The 23,950-nt window shown below is 38.3% G+C and overlaps 1 protein-coding gene across 1 annotated transcript in view; it reads left to right on the forward strand.

Moving 5' to 3' along the window:
• The window catches only part of LOC109005702 (protein SHOOT GRAVITROPISM 6), a 40,872-nt gene extending 17,677 nt beyond the window's left edge, over positions 1–23,195 (forward strand). Inside the window, 28 exon segments of the mRNA XM_018984743.2 lie at positions 622–751; positions 829–908; positions 2,092–2,227; positions 2,338–2,419; positions 4,197–4,351; positions 4,455–4,535; positions 4,632–4,732; positions 5,918–6,156; positions 6,283–6,392; positions 6,550–6,678; positions 6,773–6,847; positions 6,938–7,071; positions 7,193–7,265; positions 7,429–7,560; positions 8,468–8,649; positions 8,728–8,850; positions 8,963–9,023; positions 9,133–9,228; positions 10,521–10,621; positions 11,313–11,418; positions 12,312–12,425; positions 12,559–12,636; positions 14,277–14,375; positions 14,913–14,984; positions 15,091–15,176; positions 15,285–15,378; positions 22,277–22,384; positions 22,460–23,195. Coding sequence (XP_018840288.2) covers positions 622–751; positions 829–908; positions 2,092–2,227; positions 2,338–2,419; positions 4,197–4,351; positions 4,455–4,535; positions 4,632–4,732; positions 5,918–6,156; positions 6,283–6,392; positions 6,550–6,678; positions 6,773–6,847; positions 6,938–7,071; positions 7,193–7,265; positions 7,429–7,560; positions 8,468–8,649; positions 8,728–8,850; positions 8,963–9,023; positions 9,133–9,228; positions 10,521–10,621; positions 11,313–11,418; positions 12,312–12,425; positions 12,559–12,636; positions 14,277–14,375; positions 14,913–14,984; positions 15,091–15,176; positions 15,285–15,378; positions 22,277–22,384; positions 22,460–22,639 — 3,157 coding nt within the window. The 3' untranslated portion in view covers positions 22,640–23,195.
• The last annotated feature ends 755 nt before the right edge of the window (positions 23,196–23,950 follow it).

The raw sequence follows: 23,950 nt of genomic DNA on the forward strand, positions 1-23,950 counted from the left end.
ATTTTTCGGAAAAAACCTTCATGCCGTCGTGAGTCTAGACCTTCCTCTACCATCTGTACCACCCATGAAGCCAACGTCCTGCTTATGACAATAAACGTAACCATTCTACTGCTTCTCTTGGTGATACGAATGCTATTGCCACCCACTTCCGAAAGCACGAAGGTTTTTGCTTCCACCGTAAATTGCCTATTCCCGCCATCTTATTAACACTAAAAGAAAGACTAGTAACCAAAGGTCAAAAAAGAAAAGTTCCTGACGAGAAACGGTGAGAGGCCCCGGAGGTGAGGTTACTGACGAGCATGGGAAGGGATAAGTTGTATGGACTAAACTATATTTTTAGTCCCTGTAAACCTATATTACACAAGCAAACAATTGCATTCTTTTGCACTGGCACTGGCACTGACATGGTTTTTTCTCTTTTTCTTTTTTTAAACGTTGAAGTAATGAATTTTTGTTGATTGCATGATGTGTAAGGTGTTTCAGTGAGCATAAATCTTTGGTTCTAGATTTGCCGGCACTTCCATGAAACCCCTTATGACCATCGCCCACCCCAGTGAGGGTACAAAAGCTTAAACTTTCGGAGGTGCATAAAATATTTTTGTTTTTCGTTTTGCTTTTCAGTTGCTTGGGCGTGCTTCTCCAAAAGGTCAATGACAGGACTTATGTTCATCATCAGATAGATTGGATGTATAAACATGCTAACATTGCAATTCCAACAAACAGGCTTGGTTTGGCAAAAGCCATTGGACTGGTATCTTAGAGTTCAGTGTATGTTGTCTACTATTTCCATTTTGCAATGTATTAATGTCTTATTGCTTTTGACCACAGGTTGCGGCATCCCACTTGGATACTGTATTGGACAAACTGAAATACATTCTGGATAATGTTGGGCAAAGTATCTTTCAAAGGTTTATTCCTATTCCTGGAATTTGGGTTGTCCCTCTGTGCATTGAATAAGGTTGCTCTACTTATACAAAAAAGGTTTATTCATATTTTAATATTATTTTTTAATAAGTAAGAAGAAATTTTATTAGAAACGAATGTATAAGCGAAGCCGATGTGCACATGAAGTACACAAAATAAAACACCTAAATACATTCTAGGAATTTTTATAAGATGGAAAGTATTCTCCCATTCTTTTTTGGGTTTTTATACTTACACGTGCATATTATACACACAAACAAATAGTCCAGCTCCGATGGAATGTTCTTTTTCTTCTGTATAGGGTTTCTCATGTACACTTAATGTATACTAGGGTTGCGTCCCCCTGCATTTTTTAATGAGTTTCTTTTATTAGGTATAATAAGATTTTAATACTTGTAAAATATTATCAACCTAGGACGTCTAACATCTTAATGACAGTGAGAGAACATCATTTACCAGAGTATCACGCAGAAAGGTTTACAAAGGAATTGATAAGCATCTAACGATCAAGACTTAATTTTTTATTTCATTTTTCAAGGTTACATTTTTTTGTCTTCTGTAGTTCTTGTTTGCTCTGAGAGGAACCTAATCTTCTTTGCTCTACCAAGCTCTCCCCTGTCACGGCCATTATTAGTTCCAAGGAGCGGAGATAATCTTTCTTTCATTGAAATTTTTTTCCTTTGTTTTTGCTTTCTCGATAGCTTGAAATGCAGTATACATTTTAGCTTTTCCCTTATTTTGCTAAGATTGAACAAAAAAACTTAATACCACTGGGCAAATTCATTAATACAAAAATTTGCAGAAAAGGCATTTAGGCACCTTGGAATTGTGTTTTAGTGTCATGTTCGGTAGATTCCAACAGTTAAAAGCAATATTTTTTTCATAATCGAGATCTGGGGTATGGAAATTGCATTATGCATAATTGTCCATACCTTTTTAATGCAGGGTGAGAGCTTCAATTGTGCCTTAATTGATTCTTTAAAAGCATCTAGACAAAAAAAAAAAGGAAAAGATGTCACATCTTTTCCGATTGTTACTTGAGCTGTAATTATTTTTGGTGATACGATACCTTCTAGGTCAGATTATCATTATTTTTTCTTTTTATAAGTAATTTGGTCATTGTATTTTTTCCTTTTTTTTAATAAGTCAGTACTTCATCTATTGCAGATTCCTATCTTTTTTCTCCGAAAGTCTCAGAACAGAAGAGTCTGATGATATTCATGCTGCTTTGGCATTAATGTATGGATATGCCGCAAAATATGCTCCATCTACAGTTATCGAAGCCAGAATAGATGCACTTGTTGTATGGTTTTTTGCTATTTTCTCTTATTGCTTTTCCATGGAGATCTGAGTACACACATCAATTAATGCAATTGACACCTGTTATTTCTGACTAGTTTATTCTCCTTGCAGGGGACTAATATGCTTTCACGGCTTCTTCATGTGCGCCACCCTACAGCAAAGCAGGCTGTTATAACTGCCATTGATTTACTAGGTCTGTTTTAAGTTAAATTTGGTGTATTAATATCCTCTGCGGGACCCTGAAATTACCTTTATCTTTCTCATCTTTCCAAACATGTATGGCATCAATAATCTTGGGTGATCATAGATATAGGTTTTTTCTACTTATTTTCTTTGGATATTTGATCAGAGAACATTTATGAATGCTTTTCAGCTGTCTTTGGAGATTTCTGTGACTATAATTTTTTTCCACATGGAGTTTTGATTTGTTTGTGTTCTTGGCTTGTGGTGATGGACTTGTTCCAAATAACCTTTGGAGGTTGCATGAGAGGTAGGGGTGCTACCCGCACCCTATGGGGTGGGGTTGCCCCTTCCCGCACTCCGCCCCCGCATGGGTGGAGGATGGGGTTTCCACATGGGGGTGCTACCCCATCCTCTGCGGACGACGTTGTTTTGGTAACGAATATTAAAAAAATAAAAACACATACGCGGAAACGGCGCTGTTTTTTTTTTGGGGGGGTAATTCAACCCTCTTCTCTGTGCGGGCGGGGTTGAGTAGGGTCAGGGCGGTGGACACGGGGTGGTGGATGAGAGGGTGGGAAACTTATTGTAAAAGCATGCTGTTGCTCAAGGTGCTCTCAGTGAGCTGTTCACTCGATGTTTAGCCCCACGCCATTATAGGGTTGTTCAATTAGGATATTGTTTAAAAAGTTTTGCTATTGTCTATTTAAAACTTGACAAATGGAATAAATTGATTTGTTTTAAGAGTAGTGCTATATGTACTTACAATTTTACTTATAAAAAACTTACAAAGACTCATTTTGTTAGTTTCCTTTTGAAATTCAAATTTTATAATTTTTAATATATCAATAGCTGACATGTGAAGAAGTAATTTTTTTTTTTTTTTGCAAGTTTTTCTCAAGTACAGTTATCATTTTTCTTGTTTTAAAGCTATATATTAGCTGTCGGAAATCATAAAATAATATTACTATTTAAAGAAAAAATTGGAAATACTAATGTCCCTAAGAAAAAAAGGTTGAAATAGAATATAATGTCGAAAAGTTGTCCAATTTATTATCAGCAATCAAGTTCCATAATAATCATGTGGAAGATATATGCCAATATATTGCTATGCATGGTTGTTTATCTGTGGTGTGCGTATTTATCAGAGCATGTACATGCACCCACATGTAGTGGGGAGGGAGAGCAAGATGTATGTCATGTTTGGTCATACCGGTTTTAGACATAAAATCATGATGAAAACTGCAATAAAGCAGAGAGGGGTTAATCCTTGGGGAGACACTGGAAAATAATTTCATTGAAGAGGCTTGGCTGCTTTTGTGTTAAGATAATTATCTCATGCTTAAATTTTCTGATTAATATTTAGTAGCACTCAACAATGGAGATAATGCGCATCATGGGTATCGAGGACTACATGCTGTCATTTTGACCTTCATAAGGTGTCCATATGACCATAGACATTTGAAAGAATTCAAGCATGGGATTCAGAGCTGATTCAAGCCTCTCTAAAAGTGAAGAAGGCCTAGAATTCTCAAGAACAAAAAAAAAAAAAAAAAAAAAAAATCAAAAGATTGCCTTTGGGTGCTTTTCAATCAATACTACATTGTCTTTTAAAAAAATGTCCTTTTATATGAGCTGCTACTCAAAATGCTCATCGCTTGGCATTTATAGTATATCATATTCACATTTTTGTAGGAAGCAGTTTAAACCATTGAAAAGATGATCATATTCTTTTTGCTGATTATCAATCTTGTGAAGATGATAGCATTACTGTAATGTTGATAATGCAGGTCGTGCTGTCATTAATGCTGCAGAGAATGGTGCATCATTTCCATTAAAACGAAGGGACCAAATGCTTGACTATATATTGACCTTAATGGGCCGAGAGGCCCGAGATGACAATGAAGGATTTTTTGATTCCAGTCTTGAACTTCTTCGCACTCAGGTATATTAGTGGATCAACTTATAACATTGTGGTCTAAAGGTATTGCTTGTGCGCATTTTGTTGGAAGCTCTTTGACTTTTTCTCTTTATGGGTGATTCTGCAGGCCCTTGCTTTAAGTGCCTGCACTACCTTGGTTTCTGTGGAGCCAAAACTAACGGTTGAAACACGAAACCATGTGATGAAGGTGAGGAAAACATCCGAATGAGTATAATCCATTATCAGTGATAATTCTTTCCTTGGAAATTTCTTATCAGTCATGAATCTTTGATGAGTTCTACAGGCCACCCTAGGGTTCTTTGCTCTACCAAATGATCCGGTAGATGTTGTCAATCCCCTTATTGACAACCTCATCACTCTCTTGTGTGCAATTCTTCTCACAAGGTAGTCTATATTTGACAGGTCGATGCTTTTCCTGAATTGCTTATTCTTCTGGAACAGTAGAGTTAATTGTCTTTAGAAGTTCAGGTCGAACTCTTTACATTTAGTGTTGATTTTTTATTTTCTGCCATTACTTTTGTCTAATATCTACCCACCCGTGGGTAGCCCAAGTGGTAAGAGTGAACTTGTGTGCATGAGCCCCACGTCACAGGTTCGATTCCCCTGGGATCAAACTGCGATTTAAGTGGGAGGCCATGGCGTTGGGTTGCTGTGCTACTCTTCCCGGGGGTTTAGCTTCCATTGGTGAGTCCTAAGGGCTTTGCTATGGGGTGGTTCCCCTGTCATAAAAAAATACTTTTGTCTAATATCTGAACGGAGATGATATTTTGCTTCCATTGTCCCAATTTTATATTCGTTACTAGATTGAAAAATAATTGGAAATATATACAATCGTTGAAGATTGTATTTCTTGAACATGGAGTGTTAATTCTGTGGATTTACTCTAAGGGCTTGTTTGGACACTTAGAAGATCTGTGAATGGTTGTGAATAGTAGTAAAATGGTTTGAGTTAAGATGTTTTATTAGGTTTTGGGAAAGGAGAGAAAAATTTGAATAAAAATATTATAACATTAAAACATAGTCTGAATATAATTTTTTAATATAATTTTTGTTTTGAAAATTGAAAAAAGTTGTATTGTTTTTTGTGTTTTGTTTGGGAGTTTGGGAAAGTTGTAATGATTAGGTAATGATTAGATGAAAAAGTTGAAGATTTGAGATTGAAAAGTGTTGTGTTTGAGTGATGTTTGGGAAGGTAATATGTGAGAATAGCTGAGAACACTTGTGTTCCCAAACTAGCCCTAAATGGCTGTAGTATACTATGCCGCCTGTGTGGTGTGAGACCTCTTGTATAATAATGTTGAGTTTGAGGACAATGGCTGTTTTTTTTATGTTAAGAAGTCTCTCTCTCTCCCTCTCTCCCCACCCCCTGCTTTTTGTGCACAATTTCCCACACTTAGTAGCTTTTTTGATGGTCCAAGTTTTACTGAAAGAGTGAATGAAATTAGGTCTTATTATTTGATCCATTTGCTTAGATCTGCATATATAGCTCTGACTGAATGCCTATGCTACTAGATTTTCCTTTGAGACTTTATATATACCTCTTCTAATCATCACAATCATGACACTTAGTGGAGAGGATGGGAGAAGTCGGGCAGAGCAGCTACTGCATATGTTGAGACAAATTGATCAATATGTTGCCTCACCTGTTGAGTATCAAAGAAGAAGAGGTTGCCGTGCAGTGTTTGAGATGCTTCTCAAGTTTAGGATGGTTTGCATAGGTGGATATTGTACTCTGGGTTGCCATGGAAGTTGCACACATAGCAAGCAAGTTGACCGTGCTGTACATGGGAATATTTCCAACTTACCATGTAAAATGTTTCCCGACAGACTCCTCAATTATTTCTTTCTTTCACTATCTTATACTATTGTTTGGTTCACCCCTCAATTACTTGTTTCTTTCACTATCTTATACTATTGTTTGGTTCACCTTCCAGCGGCATTTGTCTTACCAAGTCGTGAAGCATTGTGCTTGGGAGATAGGGTTGTCATGTATCTTCCACGTTGTGCAGACACTAATTCTGAAGTTAGAAAAGTTTCTGCAGAGGTAAGTGATTGGCTGGAAGCTTTAATGGTGTCAAAAAAGTTTATTCTCTGTACTGCATTACTAGCTGTCATTGAGAGTTCAAAGAGTATAGGACATGCAATATCCTTTCCGATTTTCTCTTCAAGTTGGTGAAAGATCTCAGTTCTTGTTTGGTTAGATCCTTGATCAGCTCTTCAGCATCTCTCTTTCGCTTCCGAGGCCTGCAGCTTCTAATTTTGGTGCGGATATAGAAGTATCCTATGGTGCTTTGTCCTCCCTTGAGGATGTTATCGCCATCCTGAGGAGTGTAAGTTTATCGCCAATTCTTTGCATTCTCTTTCTTTATTTATCCATTTCCTTTCTGAAACTAAAACGTTATGCTTGTTTATATATGTAATCAGGATGCATCTATTGATCCATCAGAAGTTTTCAACAGAATTGTTTCTTCCGTGTGTATTTTGTTGACAAAGGATGAGGTAAGTGTTTGTTTGTTTTTTTTTTAATTCAATTAAAAATTCAGAATAAAGATTGCAACAGCTTCTTCTTACTATCGAGGCTTCTTGCAGCTTGTTGCTACTCTGCATGGTTGTGCAGTAGCTATATGTGATAAGATCAAGCAGTCAGCTGAAGGGGTTATACAAGCTGTCATTGAATTTGTCATAAAGAGGAGGAATGAGCTGAATGAAAGTGATGTTTCAAGGTTCTACTGATAAACTGCTATAAAAGTGAAAAATTTAAGACTAACGAAATTGTGTGTATATCTTCTTATAAAGATGGATTGCTGTACTTTTGGTGTTACTGATAATTTTCTATGTCGACAGGACCACCCAATCTTTGCTCTCTGCTACAGTTCATGTAACTGACAAGCATTTACGACTGGAAACACTTGGTGCTGTATCCTTTTTTCATTTAAATATATTAACGTTTGATGTTAAAGTTGGCGGCTCTTTTTTGCTTACTAGTTTTTTCAACTGTCTGGCTTGTCTGTATCAACAATTCAGTTGCATTTTCTTTTTTGTGGTTCCTGTCTCTCCTTAAAATCCTTCACTTCCAAAAGATTTCTTCTCTAGCTGAGAACACTAGTTCAAAAGTGGTTTTCAATGAAGTATTGGCTACCGCTGGGAGGGATATAGTCACAAAGGATATATCTAGAATTCGTGGTGGCTGGTCAATGCAGGATGCATTTTATGTGAGTGCTATTTTATTTACAGTGAGAATATTGTTATTGTAAGTGATTGTTTATCTTAAATAGTTTTTTACCATGTTTTATGTGATATCAGTGTATCACCACAAAAAAATGTGACATCTTATCTTAAAGCGGAAGTACCTCTTTGGTCTTATTTGTGCTTTTAGAAAACAATAAATTTTGATCTTCCTGAAAAAGAGGAGTTTGGTCTTGAACCAGTGAATGGAACTCCTTAAATAAGTTTCTCCTTTAATCACTCTTGGTCCAGGTGGTTTTTATCTTCAGAAAGAGGTATCCTGTGTGTCATATCTAGTATCAATTTTCCTATCTTTTCATATGAGACATTGGATTTTGTTGTAACTTGTGTTTTGAAGGATCAGATCAGACCATACTTAAGGTTATTGAGTTTTTTTTTGGATTTTTTTATTATTACAGTATTGAGGCTGTTCAATGATAATGGCAGACATTAAGAAGAAAATATATATCAGGCTAATGAGATCTGGGAGATTAAAAAATTTGAAGGAGGAATGAATAAAAGCTGTTCCCCCAGCTAACTTCTGATCTTAAATCTTATGCTGGCCTTTTCTTGGCAAAATAATTTGGTAAGAGGGAATTCACCATGCCTTCGAAATATGACCCCTGGGGTCAGAAGAATTATACTGTTTTTTTTATGTGGATGAATTTCTATTTTATTGTGTTGCAACCTGTACTGAAAAAGTGTTTCCCATGTTTCATGAATGCTCTCTTGTACATGTGATCGTGTCATCCATGTACATTTCGTGGTTGTATATGTCCTGTTTGGTTTTCTTTATTATCATCTCTTTTCTTCCCAATTAGATGACCCATTTCAATAATTTATACTCTATCAACGGTTAGATTATTTATACATATATTTTAAAATTTTTTATAGGCATTCTCCCAACATACAGTGCTTTCATCTTTGTTCCTGGAGCATGTGATATTTTCCCTTAGCCAAACTCCAATTCTTAGAGGCGATTCAAGGAAAGGAGAGAACTCTAGCCATCTTGTCGATGGTCAGATAGAGGAAGACATTCTGCAAGCTGCTATTTTTGCTCTTACGGCTTTTTTCAGGTCTATTAGCTGCTCCATTTTTCAGTTTCTGCACTATTATACAGTTTGAAAATTTTGCAATGTTTGATGTTGTGGCAGAGGTGGTGGTAAAGTCGGAAAGAAAGCTGTTGAACAAAAGTATGCTTCTGTTCTTGTAGAACTGATTCTCCAGTTGGGCAGCTGTCATGGTCTAGTTCAGACTGGTCAGCATGGACCACTACGGTAAGGAACTCGCATATACTGATCCTTGTTCCTGGTAAACCCATCTTTATGCACTCCTTTTATTGTTTAAGTTTGGCACTCTTTTTAATGCCTCCTTTTTCTACTTTTGCAGGGCTCTTCTACCTGCATTCCAGGCATTCTGTGAATGTGTGGGAGACCTTGAAATGGGAAAGGTAAACCACCATATGTGCATAATAATTTAATTCAATTAATGGAGACTTCAAGTACTGGGGTTTGTATTATTAAGGGAAGGAAAGGTGATCAATTCTTTTTCCATCATAGATTTTGGCCAGAGATGGAGAGCAAAATGAAAATGAGAGGTGGATCAATCTTATTGGAGACATAGCCAGCTGCATTTCTATTAAGAGACCGAAAGAGGTAAAAGAATTCACTTTGGATGCTCTTTTCAAGGATACTTCATGATATTTTGTGTACAATTTTATTTTAGTAGGACATTAGGAAAATTATACAGAACTAAATTAAGCATGGGAACATGGTCACTGGATATAGGCAAAGAAGCAATTCACACTTATGGTTTAAGTTCATGTGAAATCTTGGCAGCCAAAAAGTAGTTGATCAATCACATCACTAGCAGCTTTATAAGAAAATACAAAATAATAGGATATATGACTTTATGCGTTCTGTTTCCTTTACATTTTATGGAGTTTCTTTTTTTAATTTTCTTTGGGGCCATGGAGAGAGTCGGAACTAAAATATGAAATGAAGGGTTTGCGAGAGAAAGATGCTATAGATTAAGGGGATGTTTGGAAATAATTCTCATCCCATCCCATCTCATCCCATCTCATTTCCTTCTCAAACATAAACACTTTCAAACTAATCATTACAACTTTCCCAAACTTTCAAAGAAAAAACAAAAAGCAATTCAACTTTTTCAAATCCTAAAACAAAAATAATATTAAAAAAATAATATTCTAACAATATTTTAACTTTATAATATTTTTTATTCAACTTTTTCTCTCTCCTTTCCCAAAACTCAAAAATTACTTAACTCAAACTATCTCACTACTATTCACAAACCATCTTACTACTATTCACAAAATTCTCATCTCATTTAATTCCCCAAGCATCCCAACTTCTTCACATTTCTAAGAATATACGATTTATGATTTTTGTGCTTGAATTTACCTTCCTAATGAAAGTTATTGCAGTTCTAGTATTGAAGTCACCATAGTTTTTTTTTTATATGTAAGAATAAAATTTTATCGAATTAAGTAAATTGGCGTACCCCATGTATACATGAAGTATAAAAAATGTTTTTGATAAGTCATCAAAGTTTGTTATTAAACCCCTCATAGTCCTTTACTGACTTTCATATACTTGGGCTATGCCTATTTCTATCAATAAGCTTGCTTACTGATGGAAAAAAAAATAATATTCCTTTACTGAGTTTCATATATCTTTATGAGAGGTATTCCTCTTTTGAAGTCAATGGAGTAGAACCCAAAGCCAATGGGTACAGTATACCAATTTAAAATGATCGGGTTCCTATGGTGTAGCTCATAGACCTTTTTACATTTGAAAACCCAACCAAACTATATTCTAATAAGGTCAACCTAAATTCAGCTGTAGTTCATACCAATTACGTTTTACTAAGTTTGCAGTTATCAAAATTGTTACTGATGTTTGATATTTTGTGGTTAATTTCTCAGGTTGAAAGTATTTGTATAATTTTGAGTAAATCCCTGAGTCGACGGCAAAGATACCAAAGGGAAGCTGCAGCTGCCGCATTGTCAGAATTTGTTCGTTATAGGTATGTATTGAATGGTCTACATACACACTTGTGCTGCCCTTTTATCAGTGGGTGGATTTTGTTGTGAACTACTTAATATTTTACAGAATTTTGTCACTGCTATTATTTTAATTGTTTCCATGTGTTGCGATTGTTTCTATAGGTATGCATTGAATGTTTACATACAAATTAGTGCTTTCCCTATTGCAATGGGTGTATTTTGCTGTGAGTTATTTAATATTATACAGTATGTAGTCATTGCTATTGTGGTTGATGCTATCCATTTTGCAATTGCTGCTGCATTTCTTCTTCTTATTGAGGTGAATAGAATAGTAGAATCACGCCTCATGTAATTTTTGAACAAGTGCATATGGCTGTGGGTGGGCGATTCTTGTTGTGATGGGATTTCTCTTGCAGCATTTTTGCCAATTTTGCTTGTTTATCTGGACTGCCTTTTCTATGTTCTTTTTGGATTCTTTTCATATTAGGTGGGGGTCATGCTAATGGTTTAAGCCTGCTCAGCATTTGTTAAGTCGTCTAGTTTAATTGGCTGTGATTTTTGGTGATCCATATTACCTCTTCTGTTCAATTGTATCCATCACTTGCATGTCTTAGTTCATTACCTCTTTACCTTTCTTTTTGGTATGGTGGCTAATGATCCTGGCCTATATATGATTTCAAGTTTTCAGATTTAATATTCTGAATAATGCAGCGGTGGGTTTGGTTCCCTATTGGAGGAGATGGTGGAGGTGTTGTGTCGACATGTATCAGATGAGTCTCCAAACGTTAGACGTCTGTGTTTGAGAGGACTAGTACAGGTTTTATATTTTGTGCCAACTTTAAAATTGTACTGAAACCTTAATTTCTGTTATAGGTGATAGTTTTGATCTATTTGTATACTTCATTTTCCTTATGTTATATTTTTAATTATTTTAATTATTGAAAATTCAAAACTTAGCTACATCATCAACTTCTATTCTGATTTTATTAATCATCGAAAGTAAATTATTATTTTTCACCAAATACTGGAGCTGTATGTATTTATGGTGCTCACATCCAACTTGCAGTTGCATAGAAATGAGGGCATCCATGTACATTTATACGCCTTTTAAAGCTCTGTTTTAGCCAAATTACTGTTTTAGACAAAAAATGGATCTATGTGGATAACCTTTTTTTGATAAGTAAGAAGAATTTATTAATCCACATAATTAGGCATGGCCTAGGTACACATGAAGTATACAAGAGATGAACCTAATTACAAGCTAAGCGCTGTGAAAAGCAGCATAAAAGTCATTAAAACTAATCCCATTCAATACAATAGCTGAAGCCCAAAGTAACAATGTATGAAAGAAAAGATCCTTGAACCCTCCCATCGACCGTTCCCTATGTGGATGACTTATATTGATGTAAACTCCTTTATGTCAAGAGGAATGGGGGCTTCCGCCCGTGTTAGCTTTAGCTCTTCTTCTTCTGCTAAGGGTCATCCGTAGCTTCTTTGCTTTGAGCGAATCCCTTGTAACAGAAGCCCGAGAAAATTTTGTGTTTGATCTGGTTTTGCAAGTTCTAAAGAAAACTTTCATCTTTGATCTGGTATTGAGATATATTCTGTATTTAATACTTGATACATTCCATAAAACTGAACGTGCATTGATGTTTGTGTTTATGATTCGCTTTCTTCCTGACAGTGACATGTGCAAATTCTGGATTGCAGATTCCATCTATTCATATTCTGCAGTATACAACACAGGTGTTGGGTGTGATATTAGCTTTACTGGACGATTTAGATGAATCTGTGCAATTAACTGCAGTGTCATGCTTACTAACGGTGAGCTCCATTGTTTGGGCCTGTTTGTGCGTTCGTACTCACGTGTGTTGTGGAACAATATATGTAATGCACTATTTTATTGTCCACTGCAATACTAATTCATTTGTGTTGCACCTGTTTTGACTTTTCGTAGATACTTGAGTCATTCCCAAATGATGCAGCAGTGGAACCAAATTTGCTTAACCTCTCTCTACGGCTCCGCAATCTTCAAGTGCGTTCCTATACTCAGAATATATCCTGTAAAACATTATTGCACACGTGTTTGCTTTCACTGGTATTATCTGCTGGTTAATCAATGAGATACAAATGTGCCATATTTATTCCATTAGTTTAAACTAGTTGCACGCCCACATTATGTGCAGGAAAGAAGTCCTTGTATTTACAGGAAAAGAAAAAGAAAAAAGTCCTTATTCCTATGTAGTAACTATGATTGAAGTGAAACCTAAAGGGCCTTTCGGGAAGTGGAAATTGAAAGGTCTTTCGGGAACTGAAAATCGAAAGGGATTTTATGCAATAAATGTCGTTTAAATAGTAGAGGGAGTGTAAGAGATAGGTAAGTGAATGATCACAATGGGTGGAGTGGAAAGGTTGATGTTTAGGCAACTAGATCCTTTATATTACAAGTGGAGCTAATGCCATAGTCGGGAAGAATGTTGATGGCATATGCATTGGGTTCAACCCTTTGCGATACTTTGAATGGCCCAATGCCACGAGCTTGCAATTTTCAATGGATCCATGTGGGCATCTCTCAGGTCTAATTACAACATAGTCATAATCTCCTATGTTAAGTGCATTGTGATGCAATCTGAAGTTTGTATTGGGTATTACTTGTATGAATTTGTTTTTTAATCTCACCATCCAACTCACGAACTCATCGTTCAAATGCTTCAGTTGACTTAGAAACCTTAGCATGTGGAGACATGGGGAGGTCGTCTAAAGGCTTCCCAGGTTATAACCACGGAAGACCTTACAAGGACTCATACATATAAGCAAATTGGGCTGAAGAAAGCATCAATCTCAATTCCCTTTCAGTTTTCAGTGGAAGCAAGTGGGCCCATAACCCACGTCCCAGGATCAAAACCTGCTTCTGGTACCAAAACTGATGCAGATAACCCAATATTTGAAGAGATTTTAAAGAGAGAAAAGAAGCATAGAAGGAGTAGCATGAAGAAGAGGCAAGAACATAGCTATGGGAAGGAGAGGAGAAACCAGATAAAACTTGCCAATACCCGTGGAATATTCAGACTTTCTTTTTTATGAGTCTGCCCTTTACATGAACATTTTTGAGTAGACGAGATTAAATGCTTACTCTAATTGTATTTGTTCTAGTGGCCTACTAAAAATAACATAAATCCCAAAATAAACAGTACAATCACTCTGAAAAATAAACAATAAAACAGATCAAAGATGCAAACTAATAAATTGTACAACAGGAGCTACTGCAGTCGGTCTTTTATTTGTACAACATTGGGCATGTAAATCGAGTTTACCATTGGTTTCAGTGGTTTGTAGCCTTGGCATGTTAATAATTTTCACTCTGTCCATTGGAACTCTTTTGCTATCCCAGTCCAGTCATAAATCTCCTTTAGGAAAGTGGAAATTTCTCCAAGCTTTTTAAAAATCTGCTGGGAAATACAGCTTAAAGGCTTCCTCACTTATGGATTTAGGAGAAATGAATCAGTTTGTAATTGTTTTACCATCATGAAGCACAGGATATGAGGATTTCTAGCTCAGCACGTAAGAGTAAATCTAGACCAGTGATTCATTGATATAAGGTTGCTTCTTGCTTGGAACATGCTTATTGTTATATAAAGCTAAAAAATAGGCTAATCTATAAGTTATTTGGTACAGATATCCATGAACAGTAAGATGCGAGCCAATGCTTTTGCAGCATTTGGAGCTTTAAGCACCTATGGATTTGGGGCGCAGCGGGAGGCATTTCTTGAACAGGTCTCTTATTGAGTGTAGTTTTACGAGCAAAATGGAACTGATAATAATTTTGGATTTGTTGATTTACCACTGCATTTTGTCTGTTTAGCATGGGAACTGTCAATATTATTATTTTTGTTGTTGTTGTTGTATCCCAGTGATGTGTTTTTTATTCATTTCCTTTTGTTGGGTAAGACGTTCATCAATTATCTTTATGTGCCGTTGTTGATAGATTTGATATTGATAGTGCTATGTGAGATGTGTCTTTGGTCTCAGCTTCTGATATAACCCTTGATCCATATTTTGCTTCATAAGTTTCTTCTGTTTTGATTCTTCGATTCATAATTTACAAGTATATATTTACACTAGGCTTTCCATTACTTTCACCTTTGCCTGTCATGCTACATGTTTTCGACATTTTGCTCTGGGATAATCTTGTGTTTGACAGAAACATGGCAAATTTTTATTTTTATTCATTTCTTATTGATCAATCATTTATGGTGCTCAATAGATATATGCTTGAGATTTGGCATATTTTTTCATTTTTACCATTCTCAGGTACATGCTGCCATCCCCCGATTGGTTCTGCATCTTCATGATGATAACATTAGTGTTCGACAGGCATGCCGGGTATTTTCTTACAATCCTTCTTGTTTTCTATGACATGAAGCCTACTGGAGATTCTTGAATATTACTGACTCTCCTCTCCCTCCCTCCCTTGCCTACAAATTAACAGAATACCCTTAAGCGAATTTGTCCATTAATGGAAATGGAAGGATTCCTTGCTGTGTTTAACACACATTGTTTCAATTCTGATCACCGGTACGCATTAACAGATTTTAATTGGCTAAGTTCTTAAACAATATAGATGAATTGTTTAATGCTTATAATGGTGGATAACATTACAATATAGTTCCTTGTCTTTTTCAGAAGTGACTACGAGAACTTCGTCAGAGATGTCACGAAGCAACTTACTCAACATCTTCCCTCCAGGGTTGATACTTACATGCCATCAACAATACAGGTTCACATTTTTCTGAAATACTTTCATATTAAATAGGAAGTAATATTGCCTTGGATCATATGGTAATTGATTGTATTCAGATGAGCTACATCTTATTTTAGTTCACGCAGTTCTTTCCTTAAATTCTAGACATGTCTTCTTTTTAGTTCCCCTAACTTGACTTTCTCATTTCCTCTTTTGTGCAATCATTGTTACCAAGGAAGAAGAGTTTATTTCTTTAATCTTCCCAAGTTCTTTGTAGGAAAACACCAACGATCTTAGCTTACTAATCGTCAATTGACGTCATATCTAGCTTCTTGTTAATGTAGATGCTTCAGATGATATCTTTTTCATCATGATTCTCGACATCGTAACACTAGCTCCCATGCTACGGCTATATTTTATATGCTTTGGTGAGGTGACCAAGAATATAGTATCTTTAGTATTTTGACTCACATGGGGCCTCATATTCCCAATGGCTGGACCGGTCGGTGTCAGTTGCTGGAAACCACCCTCCGAACAGACCGATCATGGGATATCTGTTGAAGCGTACTGACACCAAGTGTTGGTTGGGGGTTGGCCAGTTGTCTTTGTACCAAACAGAGCACAAAATTTCATTAACTCGAAGGCACCAAAGCTCTAGGATCTGAAATCAAAAGAAAGGAAAAACAGCATTTTAAAGATTAGTGGCATGAATGAAATCAGCCCAGGGAGGTCAGATTATCAACCAGAAATTTTAAGATCTCCTTATACCTTATTCTTTTTTTTTTGATAAGTAAACGGTAGTATTAATAAGGATAGGCATAGCCCAAGTACACAAGAAGTTATATAAGAGATAAGACCTATCTAGGTTGTTATAGAAAGAAAATCATGTACATTTAGACCAATAAAATCTACAGCTATGGCCCAAAGAAATAAGGTGCGAAAGAATAAAGCACAAAGCTCCTCTAGTGTCCTCACCTTGTATTCGAATGTCCGCTCGTAACGCTCTTGCCATATGCACCACATAATGCAGGTAGGGACCATCTTCCACACATATTTGATTTGCGAAGCACCACCCGGCATCACCCAGTTTAACCCTATTCGACTGAACACTTAGCTCCACACGACACTTGCTGTCTCACAATGTAGCAAGAGATGATCCACTTTTTCACCAGTTTTCTTGCACATACAACATCAATCTAAGATAATTACCCGGCACTTTCGTAGATTATCGGTAGTCAGAATCTTATCCAGGGTCGTTGTCCAAGAGAAGAAGAGTGCTTTGGGAGGCGCTTTATTCCTCCACTATCTTCTCCATGGGAAACTAGAAGTGCAAGGGACTTGTAGAAGTATTGAACCGAGAAAGTACCCTTACCTGCAGGTGTCCACCATAGTTTATCATCCCGCAATCCATTCAGCTTCATAGAATACACTAGGCTGAAAAAAGCCTCAAAATTGTCTATTTCCCAATCTTGGGCTGCTCTACTAAAGGTGACATTTCATTGGACTTGGTCCCTTGAACGAACCATGAGGTCCGCCACTGAAGCTTCTTGATCACATGCCACTCAGAAAATGGAAGGGAAAGAGTCCTTTAGAGCCTCCTCTCCACACCAAATGTCCCTCCAAAATTTTATACAAGTACCCTCCCCTACCATAAATTTAGTATGGCGAGTAAACACCCCCCACCCTTGTCTTATTTGATTCCAAGCCCCCATGCCATAGGACCCATTCCCCTCTCTAGTACACCAACCCCCCCCATAAACGGCCATGTTTGCTATCTACCACTAATTTCCAGAGGGCTTCCGGTTCCATATTGTATCTCCAAAGCCATTTCCCAAGAAGTGCCCGATTAAACGTTCTCAAGTTCTTTATCCCCAACCCACCTGACGGAATTGGTTTGCACACCTTATCCCAGCTGACTAGGTGAAACTTGAAATCATCCCCCATCCCACTCCATAAGAAATCGCGATAGAGTTTTTTTATTCGTGCCGCCACACTAGTTGGAATTGGAAATACAGACAGAAAGTAAGTTGGTAAGTTAGAGAGTGTAGTTTTGATAAGAGTCACCTGACCTCCTTTCGACAAATACAATATCTTCCACCCTGCCAATTTTCGTTCTATTTTCTCAATAATTGTATTCCAAATAGATAAGGCCCGTGATGCAGCCCCCAATGGTAATCCCAAATATGTCATAGGAAGAGAAGCGAGCTTACATCCGAGTGTGCTAGCCAATTGCCGAGCAGTACTGATGTTCCCAACTGACACTAATTTTGATTTATCAAAATTCACTCTCAAATTTGACGCTGCTTTGAAGCATAGGAGAAGCACCTTTAGTGCCCTAAGTTATTCTTGATCTGCCTCGCAGAAAATAAGTGTCATATGCAAATAGTAAGTGAGAAACAAATATAAGGCCCCTATCAGATCACCCACTGAAAATCCAGCCATAAAACTGTTGCTAACCACAGCCGATAACATCCTACTCAATGCCTCCATGATGACAACAAAAAGAAGAGAGGACAGGGGATCTCCCTGTCTTAGGCCTCAAGAGCTGTTAAAGAAACCCTCTGGGCTGCCATTGATCAGAATTGAGAATCTTGCTGTTAAAATGCACCATCTGATCCACATACACCATTTCTCCCCAAAGCCACATCTCTTTAATAAATAAAGAAGTCCCAGTTTACATGATCATACACCTTTTCCATATCTAGCTTACAGATAATCCTTGCAATACTAGACTTTAATCTACTAACCAGACATTCATTGGCTATTAGGACTAAATCCAGGATTTGGCGACCCCTTACAAAAGCATTCTTTGGCTTTGAGATTATCTTACCTATGACAACCCCTAGCCTGTTTGCAAGCACTTTGGATATGATTTTGTATACCCCATTTATGAGGCTAATGGGCCTAAAGTCCTTATACCTTATTCTAGCCCAAGGTAAAAAGTGAGACTTGCACACAAACATAGATCTAAGAACCAAAACAAAAGCGTGCCTTTATAAGTCGATGAATCTCTTCTGAAAATTCAAGAACACTTTTTCTCCATACACTTTCTTACTAATGATGAGTCTCGATGTGTAATAACGTGATTATCATGGTTTTTTACAAGACAAATTCTTATAGAATCTAAGGTATTTGAATTGTCGGAGGAAGGTAGTCGATGGATTTGCTAAACAGAGTGAAGTTGGAAGGTTACAAAATTATTGATTGGAGAGGTCTACGTTGAACTGGTTCATTGGAGCCCCTAAGGAATGCTTGACTAGAGACAAGGAGTTTTATGCAACCTCACGGGATGGTAACAAAAGCTACATCGCACAGAGATGCTCCAATGCTCAAGGTCGCTATACGGCATTGGTGGAATATGGCGGTGGTGGCAAAAGAAACTTTGTTTTCATACCTGAAGAAATGGAGGGAAAGGGTGGAGAAAAGTGTTGATTGCTCTGAGGGAAGCTTACGACAGTTTGGAAAATGGGAGCAAGGTTGGTTTGCTAAAGTCCAAAAATCTAACCCAGAAAGTGCCGATGAATTTTCTTCCCAAGTCCTATGTAGGGGCGGTCCGGTCATTGTGGCTTGCTGCCAACAACAATGGTAAGGAGGTATATGCTCAGGGAAATGCAACAGCTTTGTCACCAAGGGTGGGGCAATTTTGGGTTTTCGAATAAAAAGGAGATAGACGTTGTGGAGGAAGGACTGAGATGTGTGCCGTATGCTCGAGCCTGCAGAACTAACATCAAAATGGGAAGAAACTCCCTGATCGAGAGAGGACCCTTGGAGAGGTCTGTTGAGCTTTCTTCTTTTAAGCAAGAACTAGTACAATTGAGAAATTCGGTCAATCTTATGATTCAGAGGGTGTATAAAACTATGGGCTTGGGCCTGGGCTAGAACATAAATGGGTCGTGCCAGATGAGCTATACGTGGGCCGAGAAAGGTAAAGCCCAAGCACAACCTAAGCACGACGGGCTAAACAACCCATGATTCATGTAAGGGATCCCATTGGCATAGATGTGTCGTCATCTTCCAACCACTGGCCGGCGACCACACAGAACCCCTCGTTGGGGCCAAGGGACCTCGTGGGTGGAGCCCAGGGTGCCGGGCTAACGGTATTGAGGCTGCCGATGGTGTCAGAAATCGAGAATGGTTCTCAAGCAGTGGAGGAGGGGCAAAAGGAACTGATGTTCACACAGACTCTACTGTTGGGAACAGGCGACCTATTGGGTGCGCTTTTGGTCGACGGCTTGCCGGGGTGGATGCCGCCGATGGAGGAAGGAGTCGAGAATGAAGGTTGGACAAGCCAGAAGGAGCCGACGAACACACATAACTGATTGTTGAGAGCAGACGACCTAGTGGGTGGTCCTATGGTCGCCGATTTGTCGGAGACGCTGTCGCCGACGGAGGGAAGCTGAGGATGCTCATTGTGGCTATGAGAGGGGGTCTTGGGCTGAGGAAGAAGGCCAGAATGAACTGGCGACATTGTTTGACATAGAGGGAAGTCCTATTGTTAATATATCTACATGAGAACCTCAAATGGAACCCCAAACTGAGGTTGACACCTTGGCATTATTCACACCCAGTTGGTGTAGCCCCTCAGTTGGTATTCCTACCCAGGATGGATCCAACGAAGGGCCTGCGAGAATATCCTGGAGACTACCCGAGGAAGGTGCTTCTACCCCTTTTGAGAATATCTTGGAAGTTGCAAATGAGGGGCTTGTGCAGGAGTACGAAATGCAGTTGGTTTGTAAGGAGCTAGAGGAAGGTGTTGCCTACTCAGAGGAAGGGACAGGGGATGAGCCAAGCCCCTTATGTTCTGTGCTGCCAAGTTCACATTGGGCCAATCCTCAGTCAGATTGGGTCCTCCAAAAAGTGGATGAAATGCGGGAATGCATAAAGATTTCGTGTGAGGGATTTGAAGATCAATTCAAAGCCCTCCTCATTGCTATTGAATCGGGCCAGCCTCACTTGGCTAGATCCTATGCCAAAAAAAAAAGGGGAATTAAAGAGACTAGCTTGCTCATTTAATTATCAGGAAGGTAGTGCAAGTAGAGGAAGGAGCAAGGGTAGGGTGAACATCTGTGATTTATAAAACCTAAATTTTTATCTTGGAATGTAAGGGGGCTGAATAATCTGGGTAAGCGCCTCCGTGTCAAAAACTTACTAAGAAACTGGAAGACTGATATCATGTCTCCAAGAGACCAAGCTGAAGTTCATAGATAGAAGTATAGTTAGAAGTTTGTGGGGATGCCTTCACATGGGCTGGGTTTATCTTGCTTCTAAAGGGGCATCGGGAGGTATTCTTCTGCTGTGGGATACGAGAATCGTTAATCTAGTTGAGGAGTATATCGGGGAACATTTGGTGGCCTGCTCTTTTAAAAATGTGGATAATGATCACAAGTGGTCCGTTGCTGGTGTATATGGTCCTAATCTGGACAACAATAGAAGGTTCCTTTGGGAGAAGATTGCTGGGTTATGTAGCTGGTGGGATGGGCCATGGTGTATTGGGGGAGATTTTAATGTCACCCGTTTTCCGAGTGAGAGGTCGGGGGATTCCTATATCAGTCAGGCAATGGCAGAATTTTCTGATCTTATTTTCGAACTTGACTTCGTTGATTTACCTCTGGCGGGGGGGAATTTACATGGTCCAATGGGAGGGTCTGGTCAAGACTGGACAGATTCATCGTATCCTCGTCTTGGGAGGCCCATTTTCCAGATTTATGCCAAAAGAGACTCCAAGACTTTGTTCAGACCACTTCCCTATTTTGCTTGATTGCGGGGGCCTTCATGAGGGACGTAGATATTTTAAATTCGAAAACATGTGGTTGAAAGCTGACGGTTTTGTGGAGAAGGTGAGAGTGTGGTGGTCCTCTTATGATTTTTCTAGTACACACAGCTTTGTGTTGTGGCTGGAAAAATTAAAGCCTTGAAGACAAACCTAAAAACGTGGAATGATGAAGAATTCAGGAATATCAACGATCAAAGGAATATTCTTTTTGAGGAACTTGCATGTTTCGATGAAAAGGAGAGTGTCGGGGTTCTCATGGATGAGGAGAAGGCAAGGAAGATTGTTGGAGCGAAACACGGGGAAACCGTCAAGTAGCGGATGCTTGGAAGATGGTGCCCTTATGTCTTATGTGGTGTATATGGAATGAGAGGAATGGAAGATGTTCTGAAAATAGTGAACATTCATTGGAGGGGATTAGAGACTCATTTTTCCAAACTGTGTTACTTTGGGCTAAGACTATTGTATTAGATGGGGGTAATTTGTATGCGTCTTTTTTCATTCGAAGGCTGTAATTAGGCATTTCTCACTTGTATACCACCTGTGTACTTGGGCTATGCCTAGTTTTGAAGATCAATAAACTTTATTAATTATAAAAAAAAAAAAAAAATTTCAATGAATGCCCAGAGTGATGCTTCTGTAGCTGGTGGACTGTAGTGGAGATGGGGGCAGAAAGGGAGGGGTTTCAATCAGCAGTGATGGCAGCTGGTGGCAAAGAGGAGAAAGGCAGAGTTGCAGAGAGAGGGAGGAAAAGGTGTTCTGGTCTGTTAGGTTTCATGACCACCTACTGGACCAACCAATATTGGAAACTGAAATATAGCTTGCCTTGTAGCCATCCTATAATGTTCCCTTTGGTTATGAAAGTTGTTTTTATCATTAGCAGCAACAAAACCAATCAAATCCATTGCATTTTTAAAGTTGTTATAATGCTGCTGCTGCTGCTGCTGCTGCTCTCTCTCTCTCTGTTTGTGATTTTTTTCTTGTGCCATCTCAATCAATAAGAGTATCTTTTGTATTGGTTCTTAAATATGCATTCAACTTCGAGATATAAGTTCATGGTTCTGGAACCAAGGAAAATAAAATTCTCAGGTGTATCATAGGATTATATTACTTTTTTGTTTTAAAGTAACAGTTTCTGAGTTGTCTACATCTGTGCTGAGGCAGGCTTTTGATGCACCGTGGCCAGTAATTCAGGCAAATGCTATTTACTTCTCCAGTAGCATGCTCTCTCTATCAGATGATCAGCACATTTTAGCTCGTTACTATACACAGGTATGCTCGGATGTAGGTACTAGTTGTATGTTTTTATAATTGAACATATTTACAAAAACCTATGCCTTCTTTCAGGTGTTTGGGATGTTGATAGGGAAATTGAGTCGCTCAGCAGATGCAATTGTTAGAGCCACATGCTCTTCGGCCCTGGGTTTGTTACTTAAATCTTCCAATTTACTTTCATGGAGAGTGGAACGGCTTGATCGTGTGGACTCAAGTCGAAGGGGCCCAGACTCGGAGTCTCCTAAGAAGTAGCAATTTACAAAGGTTGATGAAAATGATTGTTGACTTGGGAGCTTTGAGACCTGCCCCCATTCTTGTTACAAAAGTGATTGACTAGACTGGGTTCTGGTTGGCTACAATTAAAGGAAAAGTGAGTGCAACTGAATCACATTGACAACGCATGGAGCTCTGTATCAATGTTCATAAACGATTGTGTGGACTGTATCTATAGCGCACTTGAGTAATATATTGAGAGCTTGCAGCTCCAGTTTTGTAAGATGAGAAAGGTTCGTTGTGTTTAGCTGAGAAAGCTGCGTGGATTGTATCTTGTTCATCTTTAGGTTTGTTGTGTAGATGTAACTCTGGCGCTGTATATTAGAGTTGCATGCGGGATGAGAACAACGTGGGTCCTTTTTTTTTTTTTTTTTTTTGTGTAATCTTTCCCATCCCCCAGTCGATACCTTCTGCGGATCAAATCTGTTGGTGTTCTGCTGGAGTTGCATATGTTGTAAATTGTTCCCAGAACTAAACAAATCGTAAAATGTAAGGTTCATTTACTTGAATAAAATCTGTTGTTTTTCTTTGGAAAGCATCATTTTTGCTGGTCAAGGATGAAGACGAGGTTCATTCAAAAGTGAGAGCGGACCCGTTTAAGACGAGAGACAGGTGTGCGAGCTGCTAGCTTATACAAGAGAAAAGGCAGACCCGTTTATTGCAACCGAGTGTTGAATGGTTTTCCATGGGAGCAGCTGAGCTTTATAGCAGACAGGATCGTGATTAATACTGAATCAAATTGTGTCAGAATATATTAGAAGGTTCACTGTCTTCCTGCCCTTCCCTTGTTCTGTGCTGGAAAGGGTGTGCTGGTGTGTAGATGAAGATGTGCCTGCTGTTAGCTACTAGGAATTGACGATGATGCGCGATATTACTAGACACAGAGATTCAATTTTTTATTTTATATTTTTAAAAAATTGAGAAGCAAGTAAAATCTGTATCCACAGAATTCTAGTTCTATCAGCTAGCGAACCTCATCATCTTCAGATAATCCAAAATGACGTTACCAGGCAAGACACCCCACCCCCGTTTTTCTGAATTAACAAAATGAAGCTCACCAAAGGCACACCCTATAAAGCCAAACTGCCATGCTATCCCTAATCTTTGTTTTCTTTAATGGCTTCCCACACGATTTTAAGCAAAAGTTACATGGGTTTGGCTTTTTTGTTATCTTCTGTTAACGGTGAAACATTGAAGGTTTAACTAATACCGATGTCAAATTTTGCGGTTTCACCCAAATGTTTCCTTGTTACATACATGTCACGATTTTTTAAGCTTTCTCATCTAATC

Source organism: Juglans regia, chromosome 3 (genome assembly GCF_001411555.2).
Source record: "Juglans regia cultivar Chandler chromosome 3, Walnut 2.0, whole genome shotgun sequence".
Lineage (NCBI taxonomy): Eukaryota > Viridiplantae > Streptophyta > Magnoliopsida > Fagales > Juglandaceae > Juglans > Juglans regia.